Here is a 14,053-nt window from a genome sequence, read left to right as displayed (position 1 = left end):
ACAAGAAGGATGATCCTAGTTCAGGCAGAACTCGTCTCAACATGGTTGAAAAGAACCTGTGTTTAAAAATTTTCTTACACATGCAATTAAATGATTAAAATAATTAAAAACTGTAATTATATTTAATACAGAGCTCTTAGCCATATGAAAGTATTTGCTTAAAGCTCTAGAAACCATAATTTAAAATTCAAATTAAATACTCTTAACAGGAAAATTAAGATTCAATACTGAAGTAAAGACTGTAGACTCTTACTTTTAGTTCCCACTTATTTTTTCTTATTTCTTCTATTCCCCTAGGACACATCACAGCCATCTAAGCCCTACTTCACTTCATGACTCTAACTCAAAAAGAGTAACCTTTAAAGGATTAACAAGTTCTGTACTTTCATCAAACCCACTCTGTTTTCAGTCTTTGTCGGGATAAGTTTTCATAGCCTCTAAGAAAACTTAATGATAATTTTGGAGGGTTTCATAACAAGTTGACAAGGTGCGAGATCATTTTTTTCTTGAGATTAACAAAAAAGTGGTGAGAGGAGGCAGGGAGTCGGGAACGGGAAACATGCCCTGACTGGCCTCACCCCCAGGCAGAGTGGGAAGAGCGTCTGATTTTAAAGTGCATCCACAGGCGGGGACCGTTAACATTTCTGAGCTGTTGGGAAATAAGTAATTGATTGTACTTAAATCTAGGAGAAATGGAGGCCAAAATAACCTCACAAAGAACTAGCAAACAAAAAATTGATCTTTTCTCTCACTGAAAGCAGAACTCAATTTATTCATCAAAATTATCTTAAAAAGGGACTCAGATGACAATGAAAACACAGCAACCCAAAACCTATGGGATGCAGCAAAAGCAGTTCCAAGAGGGAAGTCTGTAGCAATACAATCCTACCTCAAGAAACAAGAAACATCTCAAACAAACAACCTAACCTTACACCTAAAGCAATTAGAGAAAGAAGAACAAAAAAAACCCCAAAGTTAGCAGAAGGAAAGAAATCATAAAGATTAGATCAGAAATAAACGAAAAAGAAATCAAGGAAACAATAGCAAAGATCAATAAAACTAAAAGCTGGTTCTTTGAGAAGATAAACAAAATTGATAAACCATTAGCCAGACTCATCAAGAAAAAAAGGGAGAAGACTCAAATCAACAGAATTAGAAAAGAAAAAGGAGAAGTAACAACTGACACTGCAGAAAAACAAAGGATCATGAGAGATTACTACAAGCAACTCTATGCCAATAAAATGGACAACCTGGAAGAAATGCACACATTCTTAGAAAAGCACAACCTTCCGAGACTGAACCAGGAAGAAATAGAAAATATAAACAGACCAATCACAAGCATTGAAATTGAGACTGTGATTAAAAATCTTCCAGGAAACAAAAGCCCAGGACTAGATGGCTTCACAGGCGAATTCTACCAAACATTTAGAGAAGAGTTAACACCTATCCTTCTCAAACTCTTCCAAAATATAGCAGAGGGAGGAACACTCCCAAACTCATTCTATGAGGCCACCATCACCCTGATACCAAAACCAGACAAAGATGTCACAAAGAAAGAAAACTACAGGCCAATATCACTGATGAACATAGATGCAAAAATACTCCATAAAATACTAGCAAACAGAATCCAACAGCACACTAAAAGGATCATACACCATGATCAAGTGGGGTTTATCCCAGCAATGCAAGGATTCTTCAATATACGCAAATCAATCAATGTGATACACCATATTAACAAACTGAAGGAGAAAAACCATATGATCATCTCAATAGATGCAGAAAAAACTTTCGACAAAATTCAACACCCATTTATGATAAAACCTCTCCAGAAAGTAGGCATAGAGGGAACTTACCTCAACATAATAAAGGCCGTATATGACAAACCCACAGCCAACATCATTCTTAATGGTGAAAAACTGAAACCATCTCCACTGAGATCAGGAACAAGACAAGGTTGCCCACCCTCACCACTATTATTCAACATAGTTTTGGAAGTTTTAGCCACAGCCATCAGAGATGAAAAAGAAATAAAAGGAATCCAAATCGGAAAAGAAGAAGTAAAGCTGTCACTGTTTGCAGATGACATGATACTATACACAGAGAATCCTAAAGATGCTACCAGAAAACTACTAGAGCTAATCAATGAATTTGGTAAAGTAGCAGGATACAAAATTAATGCACAGAAATCTCTTGCATTCCTACACACCAATGATGAAAAATCTGAAAGAGAAATTAAGGAAACACTCCCATTTACCACTGCCACAAAAAGAATAAAACACCTAGGAATAAACCTACCCAAGGAGACAAAAGACCTGTATGCAGAAAACTATAAGACACTGATAAAAGAAATTAAAGATGATACAAACAGATGGAGAGATATACCATGTTCTTGAATGGGAAGAATCAACATTGTGAAAATGACTATACTACCCAAAGCAATCTACAGATTCAGCGCAATCCCTATCAAACTACCGATGGCATTTTCACAAGAACTAGAACAAAAACTGCACAATTTGTATGGAAACACAAAAGACCCCGAAGAGCCAAAGCAATCTTGAGAAAGAAAAACGGAGCTGGAGGAATCAGGCTCCCTGACTTCAGAATATACTACAAAGCTACAGTAATCAAGACAGTATGGCACTGGCACAAAAACAGAAATACAGATCAGTGGAACAGGATAGGAAGCCCAGAGATAAACCCACGCACATATGGTCACTTTACCTTTGATAAAGGAGGCAAGAATATACAACGGAGAAAAGACAGCCTCTTCAATAAGTGGTGCTGGGAAAACTGGACAGCTACATGTAAAAGAGTGAAATTAGAACACTCCCTAACACCATACACAAAAATAAACTCAAAATGGATTAAAGACCTAAACATAAGGCCAGACACTATAAAACTCTTAGAGGAAAACCTAGGCAGAACACTCTATGACATAAATCACAGCAAGATCCTTATTGACCCACCTCCTGGAGAAATGGAAATAAAAACAAAAATAAACAAATGGGACCTAATGAAACTTCAAAGCTTTTGCACAGCAAAGGAAACCATAAACAAGACGAAAAGACAACCCTCAGAATGGGAGAAAATATTTGCAAATGAAGCAACTGACAAAGGACTAATCTCCAAAATTTACAAGCAGCTCAGGCAGCTCAATATCAAAAAAAACAAACAACCCAATCCAAAAAAATGGGCAGAAGACCTAAATAGACATTTCTTCAAAGATATACAGATAGCTAACAAACACATGAAAGAATGCTCAACATCACTAATCATTAGAGAAATGCAAATCAAAACTATAATGAGGTATCACCTGACACCAGTCAGAATGGCCATCATGAAAAAATCTACAAACAGTATGGAGGTTCCTTAAAAAAATAAAAATAGAACTACCATATGACCCAGCAATCCCACTACTGGGCATATACCCTGAGAAAACCATAATTCAAAAAAGTCATGTACCACAATGTTCACTGCAGCTCTATTTACAACAGCCAGGACATGGAAGCAACCTAAGTGTCCATCGACAGATGAATGGATAAAGAAGATGTGGCACATATATATAATGGAATATTACTCAGCCATAAAAAGAAACGAAATTGAGTTATTTGTAGTGAGGTGGATGGACCCAGACATCCACAGACAGACCTCTGTCTGTCACAGAGAGTGAAGTAAGTCAGAAAGAGAAAAAATACCGTATGCTAATACATATATATGGAATCTTAAAAAAAAAAAAAAAAGGTTCTGAAGAACCTAGGGGCAGGACAGGAATAAAGATGCAGATGTAGAGAATGGACCTGAGGACACGGGGAGGAGGGAAGGGTAAGCTGGGACGAAGTGAGAGAGTGGCATGGACATATACACACTACCAAATGTAAAACAGATAGCTAGTGGGAAGCAGCCGCATAGCACAGGGAGATCAGCTCGGTGCTTTGTGACCACCTAGAGGGGTGGGATAGGGAGGGTGGGAGGGAGACGCAAGAGGGAGGAGGTATGGGGATATATGTATATGTATAGCTGACTCACTCTGTTATACAGCAGAAACTAACACACCATTGTAAAGCAATTATACTCCAATAAAGATGTTTAAAAATAAATAAATAAATAAATAAATAAAGTATTCCAAAATCAAAAAAACAGAGGGACTCAGGTAAGAACAAAAAGACAATGTTAAATTCCTTAAAAAGCTGTGCTAAATTTCAAGCCTCTACTAATAATAACTTTCTGCCTCTGAAAGGGTACTTACAGCATACTTGCCCATTTTCTAGGAAAGCCCTTTGTCATGGGTGTTACCTGGATCGGATCTGGAAATGGCCTTCAAACCCATATCACACACCTGAACAAAAGCACATGCTTTCGTTCTGGATGTGAAATTCTGACTCATCGGGGCACATCGATTTATTTGTAAATCCCTAAACGGTAACAGCCTACCTCCAACTAAGGCGCAAAGAGCGCAAAAGCTGCCCTAGAAGCTGCAGCCCCCCACATCCTGCTCACATAGAGTTAACGACGACAACCACGCGCACAGTCACCATGCTCTGATCAAGGGCCTGCAACATGGCTTTTACCGGGTGACACTGAAAGTTTGTATTTTGGTGCTCATCTTAGAAGAGGCATGTTCAATCTCAAAGTCATTCAATTTCAGTCCTTATTGGTGTGGCCTGAAGCTCAGCCTGGGGCTGACTGATTCTAAGATAAATGTTGCCCATTAAGATGCAATCTCTTGACAATAGGATATAGATGAAATCAGCTACTTAATTATAACTAGCACTAGTGGAATACGCAAACCTCTCTAAAAACATCTGCCTAGAGTCAAGGACCGAGTGGTTCAGTGTATGAAGAACGGTTTCCTATATTCAGGGTTATTCAAAGACCCCAAAGGTGTCTGAGATTGTAATACAACTGAGTTGCTTATATAAAATTAATCCTGTATTTATAATAACTGATACTACATTATTAAACACATGTTCTTTAATTATGAGCACATCTTTTATTTTCTAATATCATCAAACTCCTGAAAAAAAATTTTTTTAATAAGGTACCAAATTAAGCTAAAGTGGCATCAAAAAAGAAAAGAAGAGAAAAGTTCTCAGCTGGCTCTACAACAGTAAGTCTAAAGAGAAAAAAAAATTATATCAGAAGAAAGGGGCATGCGTGTTGTTTTTAAAGAAACATCAGTGCATGGCATACAGGAGCCCTGTACACAACTGACCGCTCTTCCCCTGCCTGTGAGACCATCACTCTGTATCTGTGGAGGCAGATGTACAAGGTGGAACACCTAATGTCTGACTCACAGAAGACAGAGGTTTTACGAAATGCAGGTGGCCAGAACAGAGCCCTCTGCGTTCCTGGGCTCTCCCTCCATCCCCTTCTCCATTCTGATCAGAACATCATCAACTTTAAGTAATCTGCTGTACCAGCGAACGTCCAGGGTCACCAAGTAGTGCAAAACACCCCTCCATTTAAAGGGAAACACCTAAAACTCTCCTTGTCTTTCCATCAATTTGCCCAGGACTCACTACAGACATGAAGCAGGGCTTCCAAGGAGACATAAGATTCCACCACCTACAGCCAGTTTACTCCTCAGGGAAGCAGGAGGCGGGGAGAGCCTGACCTCTCAACATTCCAGGACAGAGATCCCCACCAGAGCGTGACACCACTCATTCGGGCCAAACACAAGAGACACATCTTCATGTCGCAACACGCACCACGCACCACGCAGGGTGGCAGAGGTGATCAGAACCCTAGAGGTGATAAGAAAGAACGCAGTGTCTAGTCCTTTACAAAAGATACAACTAAGACTTTCAGGAAACAGCTGCAGAAACAAGTTTTGCTATGTAACTTGAGTAGTACATGATATACTGTAGATGTCTTACCTATTACAGGCTAAATTATAACCTGAAAGTACTAGCTTTCACAGCCAATTAGAATATAAGACAAAGTTCCCCTTAATTGCAAACACAACAAAAAGACTCTCATTTCAAATTAATAAGTAAAAGAATTCAGTTCTGGGATACAATTTTCTTAGAGCCCCAAAAGTAAACAAGCAAACCGACGCAGGAGGGACAGAGCTAAGACCAAAGTAGAGACAGGCAAACACGGAGAGCAGTGGTACAGTGGAAACGATCATCAGCCAGAAGTCCAGATTGTGGATCTGCCCAGATCCGCCAGCACGAGATTCCAACAAGGCTCTTGGCCACCCGGGCGTCAGCGTACCCTTCAGCAGAGGAGGGGGTGGACAGGAAGTCCCTCAGGGCCCTGAGCGGAACCTGACTGTGTGCCGCTGCCTCAGCTCAGCGCCTGCTCCAGTTCAGCAAGTCCCCACCCTGCAGCACCGGCAGCTCCATCGGGCCCGCGCTCGCGGGGGAGAAACGCCCCCCCACGGCCAGAGCTCCCGCCTCGGGAGGCCGCCCCCACCGGGTCAGCCCCCCCCCCGCAGACGTGCTCCCTGGACGCCCTTCTCCCCTTTATGTATCGTTACCGCCGTGATTCTACACTGACTTACGGGTTCTTCAATAAACGTCTGCTCTATTCGCTTCTAGGATCCAAAATGCAAGGGGACCGTAGTTGCCTTGTTCGACATTACACACCCAGATTTAGTATACTTCTTACCATACAGTATGCACCACAATCTTTTGTGAATAGAAGAATTACTGGATAAGAAAGTATTTCAATTAAGCATGAAAAAAAGTCTAGCTGGGGGTACAAACATGTCTAAAGATTAAATTCTTTTTCTCAAAAAATGATATACAGAGTTGGAAAATAAAGAGGGCTAAGAAAGTAATGAAATCTCTACAAGGTAAGGAAAACAGATATGTCATGCTCAACTGTTAATGTTTACTTATGAAGCTGTGACTTATTTACTGGAGCTCTTTTACTTTTATTTTTTATTAAGCCTATATTTCAAAACCTTAGTAAGATGCCTTCTTTTAATTCTGCCATCCTACATTCAGCTGGCGCCCAAACAGTCCCACCGCAGGGCACAAAGTAACGAGCCAGAGGCACTTTCAGCCTGGGTGACACGGGGACAGCTTTGTGACTTGCAGACATACACAATGCCTTGCATATTTGAATAAGATTATTTACCTTTGTTCTTTAGAAGGTGGAAACAACCTTAAAAGGTTAATAACACTCGAGACAGCTCTGTGTCCTAGAATTATACATAAGCCACTAATCATCACAGAATCACATCAAACGTATTAGAACATGCAGTTGACACACTCGTCACGCGAGAAGACAGGTGACTTCTCTCTGCTGACCAGGTGCAGAGCCCTATAACTATGAAACGTTATGAAGCCTCTCGTGGCTCGATCATTAGCTGCATACCTGAAGCGTTTAACGTTGCACTCTGTGAGAGAAGTTGATCATTGCTTATGGTCAAGGTGGCACCCGTAGATTGATTATTGATTGCAGGTGCTGATAATCTTATGCTTCCGTTCAGTTCACTACTTCCATTAGAACTGTGCTGTATAAGATCTTGACCTAAACAGAAATTAATACTGTGATATCTGAAAGTAACACGTTAATTCACATACTGGCAAGTATGTTAAACATATGATAACATCCTTTTAAAAGTGAAAGCTATTTCATTTTTAATACTATTTAAAGAGAAAAAAAAATGAAAATAAGACCAAGAAATACATTTCCCAAAAGGAAACTATTTGTTCACACTTTTTAAGCTATAAAGTTTTTAAGTGCTTCTTAAGAGTTCTACTTTAACCCAGCATTTAGGCACTTAGAGCTACACACTTTGTTGAATTAAATTTAAACCGAATTGGAAATACTTCCAAACATGGTGGACCCCCAGCTGCAGCATCGAGGGGCACGAGGGAGGGTACCAAGGCCTCCCTTGCGGCAGCGGTGGCCGCTACAGGTCTCCTGCGGGAGGGTCACTGCCCCACGGCGCTCTGGACGCGCACAGCAGGCTCAAACACGCCGTGATGTCTGTACTCCCACCGAGAGACATGGGCTTCTGTCAGCTTCATTAGCTTGTAACCTTTACATTACAGCATAATTGTACAATGTAATCAGATAGTATGGAAACAGAGGAACATGAAAATTAAAAACCCGAGCTGTTTCAATGAAAACCAAAAGACAAAAGGATGCTGCACTCAGCTTCATAATCACCAACACCCTCATGCCACGCTAGAGAAACAGAACTGGGGAATGAGGCTGTGCAACAGGGGTGGAAATGTGGGCAAAATAAAACGTGCAGAACTCCTACCAGCAGAGCAGACCCATTTTCAAAGACCTGCGGATAAATGCTCAAAATCGTGTAGGCATCGTTTTTCTGACTCTCTGCTTGATGTGGCTTTTTATTAATAACTAGACTAAAGACATCAGGTAAGAGGACTTTTACTGTACAAGATAACTGGGGGAGACTGAGGACTCTCCTCACCTTTTACCCAATGTCTAACTTTTTTCCCAAACAGCTTATGAATTGCTAAAGGTCTGTACACCTTAATTGAAGTAATATTTGCATTTCTAGCATTCATAAGCATTTATAATTCTGTGCATTCATGGAAAAAAGAGCATTCTACAAAATAACCGAAAATTTCTATAGCATAGCTAGATGCTTTCCACAGGTGACCACAAATTAAAAGTTTTTCTAGACTTCTCAGAATGGGATAAGAAAATGTTGAGTTAGGAGTCCCCACAGCCAATTCTCATTACACACAATAATGAGAAGTAAAGGAATAAGAAATCTTAAGCCCAGAGTTTGGGCAACGCTTACTTCATCAACTGACAAAGATTTCTCCTAGGATAACCCTTTTAAGCTATTTTTTTTTTTAACTGCAGTTATATTCACCTAATACACTAAAAATTAACAATAAAATAACTAAATGACCGATAATAGGAAAACATGGGAGAAACAGAAGTACAAGCCACAAACACAAAAACACATTTGCCGAACTATAAACAAGAATCCCACATTATGTGCTTTTTGTCTAGGACTAGCACAACCCCTCAAATACTGAGATTATGCAAAAAAAGTTAATTCGATCAACAAAACAGCTTTCTGAAAATAACTCTTCCATGTTTCCAACATTAAAATTCAAATATACATGTATATATATATATATATAAATATACATATATTAAATAAAAAAGAAGAAAGTTAGTGAATTAGATAAAATTCAAAGTTAATTTCTGCTGCCTGTTAGCATCTAAAAAACCACTGCGTATCATCGAGAAGCAAAGCTCCATCCAGGAATAGTTCCTCAAACTTCTCACATAAATTGAAAGGAATAAAGACACCCCTTAAGAAAGAAAGCTTTTGGTTTTCTTCTCAATAACTCCTCTTTCTTTTCCAATCATGGTTTTTGCAGAAATCTCAGGCAACAGAGGTAATAACTACACTGACCGCTCACACGGCTGTCGGCCCAGTGTTCCAGCCGCCGCCATACTGTGTCTCCAGGGCGGTTATTTTGACCCCAGCAAAATGTTTTCCTTTCCTTTTTTTTTTTTTTAAAAAAACCAACAGTCTCATAAGGTTGTTGTGAGACTTAAATGAGTTACTATTTGTCAGTCACTAGAATAGGACCTGGTGCACTGCCAGGGTCAGAAAGACTGTCGCTGAATTTCAGAACCACTCAGTTAACATGAAGAGCTCACAGCTAAGAGCCGCGTGGGCAAAACGCACCTGTGAAATATGCTCCAAGCTCACTCAGATGAGAACATACTGTGAGAATTAATGCTCTGTAAGGGGAAGAAGTGACCGTGAGCATCACAGGCCTGGACCAGGGAACACATTAGCTGGTGACTCACACGGAGGATCAGCTCGCCAACCTCGGTGGCCTGGGCTGCCAAAGGGTGTCTTCCACCCACTTATCTAGTTGTCGATGTTCTACCATAATTTTCTACATAATCTGAGAAGAATTCTGAAAAGGTCAGGGGGATAGGTATCTGTAATCTCCTAGTGTAACCACTTATACCGATTCAACTCCTTTAGCTCAAAGGAGCATGGTAAGAATTATGAAGCCATGGTTTTCTACTCTTGGCTAAACAAAATATATTTGACAAAGCTAACTGGCTCAAACTGGGCGTGCCATGAGGAACCACCACGTTTAATCCCTGGTATCAGATGGAAACTGCAGTATATCATTCTCACTAAACTGGAGTTTCTCACATAAATTACAAACACTTCCTGAGGCACTGGATTTAGGCAAAGCTCAGTCTTGCAGGAAAAAGATACAAAAAAGAGTTACCTAAACTGCAGGTGAAAGGATTTAAAAAATTTTAAGACTAACCGGAGATGGTCAGGGTAATTTCCTGCGGCGACCCCGAGGGCGACGCGGCGGCGGGCCCAGCAGCCTGCGCCAGCACCTGGCTCAGGCTCGAGTTGTTAATGGTCAGGGTGATCTCGTGGGGGCCACTGGAGGTGGACACCAGGCCTTGTGATGTCATCACCTGAGAGAGGTCTTGCGTCCCTGGTCATCGTTGTAAAACAGAACAAAGCTGGGCTTAAAAAAATAATCATTTCCTCCTTTTTCATATTAAAATATTTTAGTGCAACTGTTACTTTAAAAAGAGAAGGATTCAAAATACAGTGTCATCTCTAATTCCTTCAACTAAAATGATTTAAAAACAAACAAACAAACAAAAAGCCTTATGCAGTTCCATGAATGCAATAATCTCTGTGCACATACTGACTAAACATCACTTATCATCAGAAAAGCTTATTCTTAGGACATTTATTCGTTAAGCTTTATAAAGAGAAAAAAACAGCATCCCAGTGTCCCCAAACCAAATCTGTGACTGTCAGCAGCGAGCCAAAACTCCAGCTGTCACACTCAACCGAAGCGGCAGCTCTCACCACTGCTGCTGGTGGTCAGCACGGAATCCTGCTCCGAGAGTGGGCCTATGGTCAGGTTGGCAGACGTCACCGTGGGCTGCAAGGACAGGCCTGAGATGGGCTGGAGGACCACACTGGCCGGGACCGTACTGTCTGGTGTCTGAAGGGAGCTGTGCTGCGGGGCCAGGCCGGGCTCCGAGGTCGGCTGCGGAGCAAGCAGGTTACCCTGCTGTAGCGTCTGCTGCAGGACGCTTGGGTCAATCTGAAAGCACAGAGATTGTTGTGATGGAAATGTCACGCTGAGTGTGACTCACACCACCTGAAAGCACAGAAAAGCCTGGCGGGCGTCGCACCTGTAGTGTGATATTATTAATGCTGGAAGCGTCGATCCCAGAGATTTGAACGCTGGGTGCAACCAAGTTAGCAGCCAGCTGTAACTGTATGCCCTCGAGGGTGGCCAGGCTTCCATCTGTCAAAGACACTGTCCAGTCGCCACCAGCTGCAGAAGAAGAACAGGAATGACTGCGTACCAGACACTTTTCTCAAACAGGAAAAACGCACTGGGTTTCTAAATACAGAAGTTCTAAATACATATCGACATGACCTAGCTAACAAATACTAATATTTACTTTACACAGGCACGTACATATCTAATTTAATCGTCACAAAACAAACCTTGTGAAATAGAAAATAGTATTATCCATTTTAAACACATCAGGAAACTAGGCTCAAAGAGATCACACTGAGTAGCCCAAGATTTAAAACAACGCTATTATTTTGTCTTATTATGCTTTAATTGCGCCATGGGTCACGAAACTGAAAGAAAGCCACTTAAGATGTCCAGTAGCTATTAACAGTTGCTACGTTATTTGTGAGTGCACAAAAAACCCAACTGACTAAAATTTAATGCTTTCAAATACTGTGTGACCCAAGAGCAATTGGATAACTCTCGTATATGAAAAACAAGGTTCACGGGTAGCTATAAATTACGTCTCGCTATTAAGTTTGTGAGAATACTAAAAAGGAAACAGGTTTAAGCCCATCAAACTAAACAAAGAGCTGAAGCGTGAAATGCAGAAGTGACGTTAGAAAGAATGGGAAACGGAAAGGCAGCTGCGTCTGGAAGTCAGGACTTCAACCTCCCGCGGCCCCGCGGGAAACCCTCAGGAAGGGCAGTGTCCTGAGGCTGAAGGTCGCGCCGCCCCCGCCCCCACCCCCAATCCCGGCGTCGACAGCCCTGGTGCCTGTCAGCCCTACTCACCGGACACGGAGGCGGGAAGGACGGCCTGGCCCAGCAGGCCCTGCTGCAGCAGACTCTGGTCCAGCTGCCCCGCCAGCACGGGGCTGTTCATGATGAACACGCTGGGGTCGGAGGAGGGCGGAGGGGGCGCGCTCACGGGCTGCGGCCCTTCCAGCGGCCCCCGGGGCCCGGGCTTCCTGGCTTTCTTGGGGTCCGGTTTGTAGTGAAACTGCATGTGAGTCTTCCTCCGCCCAGACGTGCGGAAACGCAGCTCACAGTGGGGACACTTGAACGGCTTTGCTCCTGTGTGCAAACGCATGTGGACCTTCAGGCTCCCCTTGGTGGAGAAGGCGTTGCTGCAGACGTGGCAGCTGAAGAGCTTCTGACCTGGGAGAAGGAGCCGAGCGTCAGCGGGCCGGCCGAGCGCTCGCCCCCCGTCGGCCATCGGCCTGGCTGCCACCGCGCTGCGTCCACCGACCCCCGCGCTCCCCGGGGCCCCTCGCTCCGGAGGGCCGGTGGCTGGAAAACTTAAAAGTAAGCGAAGTTCACTGTCGAGGATCCGAATTCTGTCTTTCCACGACACAGAGGCAAGGCGAGCCCTGCCGGAAGCGGGGGCCCGCCCTGCATCTCCGGCTCCGCTCCCTCCCTGATTTTACGAAGCGTGAGCTCACACCTCACAGGTCTTCTCCTCTGACAAAGGGGAGCCCGAGCCGCCGGCACAGGTGGACGCCGCCTGGCAGACTGCGCTCCCGGCGCACGTGCCCAGCTCCTGGGGCGCCAAGTCCTCTAACACACACGGGCCGCGGGGGGAAGAAGGCCAGGCAGGCGGGACTGGGCGCGGCGTCAGAACCCCTACCCTGCCCTGGAGGCTCTGCAAGGAGAGAGCCCGCCCGTCCCTGTCTCCCTCTCCTGCTCCCGGAAACCAACACGGACTGTGCCCAGGGCCGGGCTCGGCGACTCGCCCTGGGACTGGCGGCGCCTGCTCCCCTCACACTGCTCGGGGCCTCAGAAGTCACCTGAGAGGGAGCCCTGGAAGGTGTCTTCCCAGAGACTTTCTTCCTAGTCCTGACACCCGGGAGCCGACACGGAGGCTTGGTGCGCAGGAGGCGTCCTGAGTGTCGCCGGCACCTGCCACGTGAGCTACCACGCGAGACCCGGGACGCAAAGCTGCTAAGCGGGTCCCTCCCGACCCTCGGCAGCACCCAGGGCTGCAGGGGAGGGTCAAGCACAGATCCTAAGGAAACAACAGAAGAACTGTCCATAGAATAGGCAGCTGAAGGACTTCGTGTATCTGTTTACTGAATTCCACACACGAACCCATCAGAAAAGAATCACAGGGCTTTACGCCTATGTGTGAAATTCCACTTGTACTCCCTTGGTCAATTCTGCTTACGGCCAAAACTTCAGAGTGTAAATTGGTTTGATAATCATAATCCTACACGTCCTAACAACGCTAACATTTACTCCATGTTTACCAGGTGCTACTTTTACTTTTCTAGGCGATTTAAACTCCCAGCGGGGGGAGTGGGGTGGGGGGGTACTCGTGTTAGCCCCATTTTCCACACGAGGGATGGGTGGGTCAGAGAAGTGGCTCACAAGTGAGGACAGACTCCAACCGGGCAGAGGCCCAGGGCCCGCCTTCTCACCCACCACGAGGGCGCACCGTGCAGAATCAAGAAGCAAAGGTTGAGTACGTTTTACTTAGGATGATTAACCTTCAGTTCCTCACATTAGATGAAGAAAATGGCCATGAAATTTGGACGTTAATTGTTTTCCTTTATCAGATTTTCCCTCCACAGAAACAGAATTGCTACCCGGTAAGTGTAATCAGATTTGTGAAATCCCCAGTTTTCACAAAATTTCAACAAACTGAATCTCTGGCCTGAATGAGACTAAGAGTTAATCTTTCTAACACAGGTATTTAACTCTGAGTGAGACAACTTATAACGCCACATCTGAGACCTAGATCCTTTCCTTTGGTGTCAGAGATCACTTTCTCCATGTTGGGAATCACAAAT

At 43.6% G+C, this 14,053-nt stretch overlaps 1 protein-coding gene across 7 annotated transcripts in view; it reads right to left on the bottom strand.

Moving 5' to 3' along the window:
* The window catches only part of ZNF236 (zinc finger protein 236), a 103,361-nt gene that overhangs the window by 17,022 nt on the left and 72,286 nt on the right, over nucleotides 1–14,053 (bottom strand). For all 7 annotated transcript variants that reach the window (XM_036874592.1, XM_036874590.1, XM_036874591.1 and 4 more), the window contains 5 exons: nucleotides 12,057–12,422; nucleotides 11,149–11,294; nucleotides 10,817–11,057; nucleotides 10,251–10,430; nucleotides 7,327–7,482 (listed from right to left, as the gene is read on the bottom strand). In XM_036874592.1, coding sequence (XP_036730487.1) covers nucleotides 7,327–7,482; nucleotides 10,251–10,430; nucleotides 10,817–11,057; nucleotides 11,149–11,294; nucleotides 12,057–12,422 — 1,089 coding nt within the window. The remainder of the gene's footprint in view (nucleotides 1–7,326; nucleotides 7,483–10,250; nucleotides 10,431–10,816; nucleotides 11,058–11,148; nucleotides 11,295–12,056; nucleotides 12,423–14,053) is intronic.

The sequence above is a fragment of the Balaenoptera musculus genome, chromosome 14 (genome assembly GCF_009873245.2).
Source record: "Balaenoptera musculus isolate JJ_BM4_2016_0621 chromosome 14, mBalMus1.pri.v3, whole genome shotgun sequence".
NCBI lineage: Eukaryota > Metazoa > Chordata > Mammalia > Artiodactyla > Balaenopteridae > Balaenoptera > Balaenoptera musculus.
This window is presented reverse-complemented; position numbering and strand designations above follow the sequence as displayed.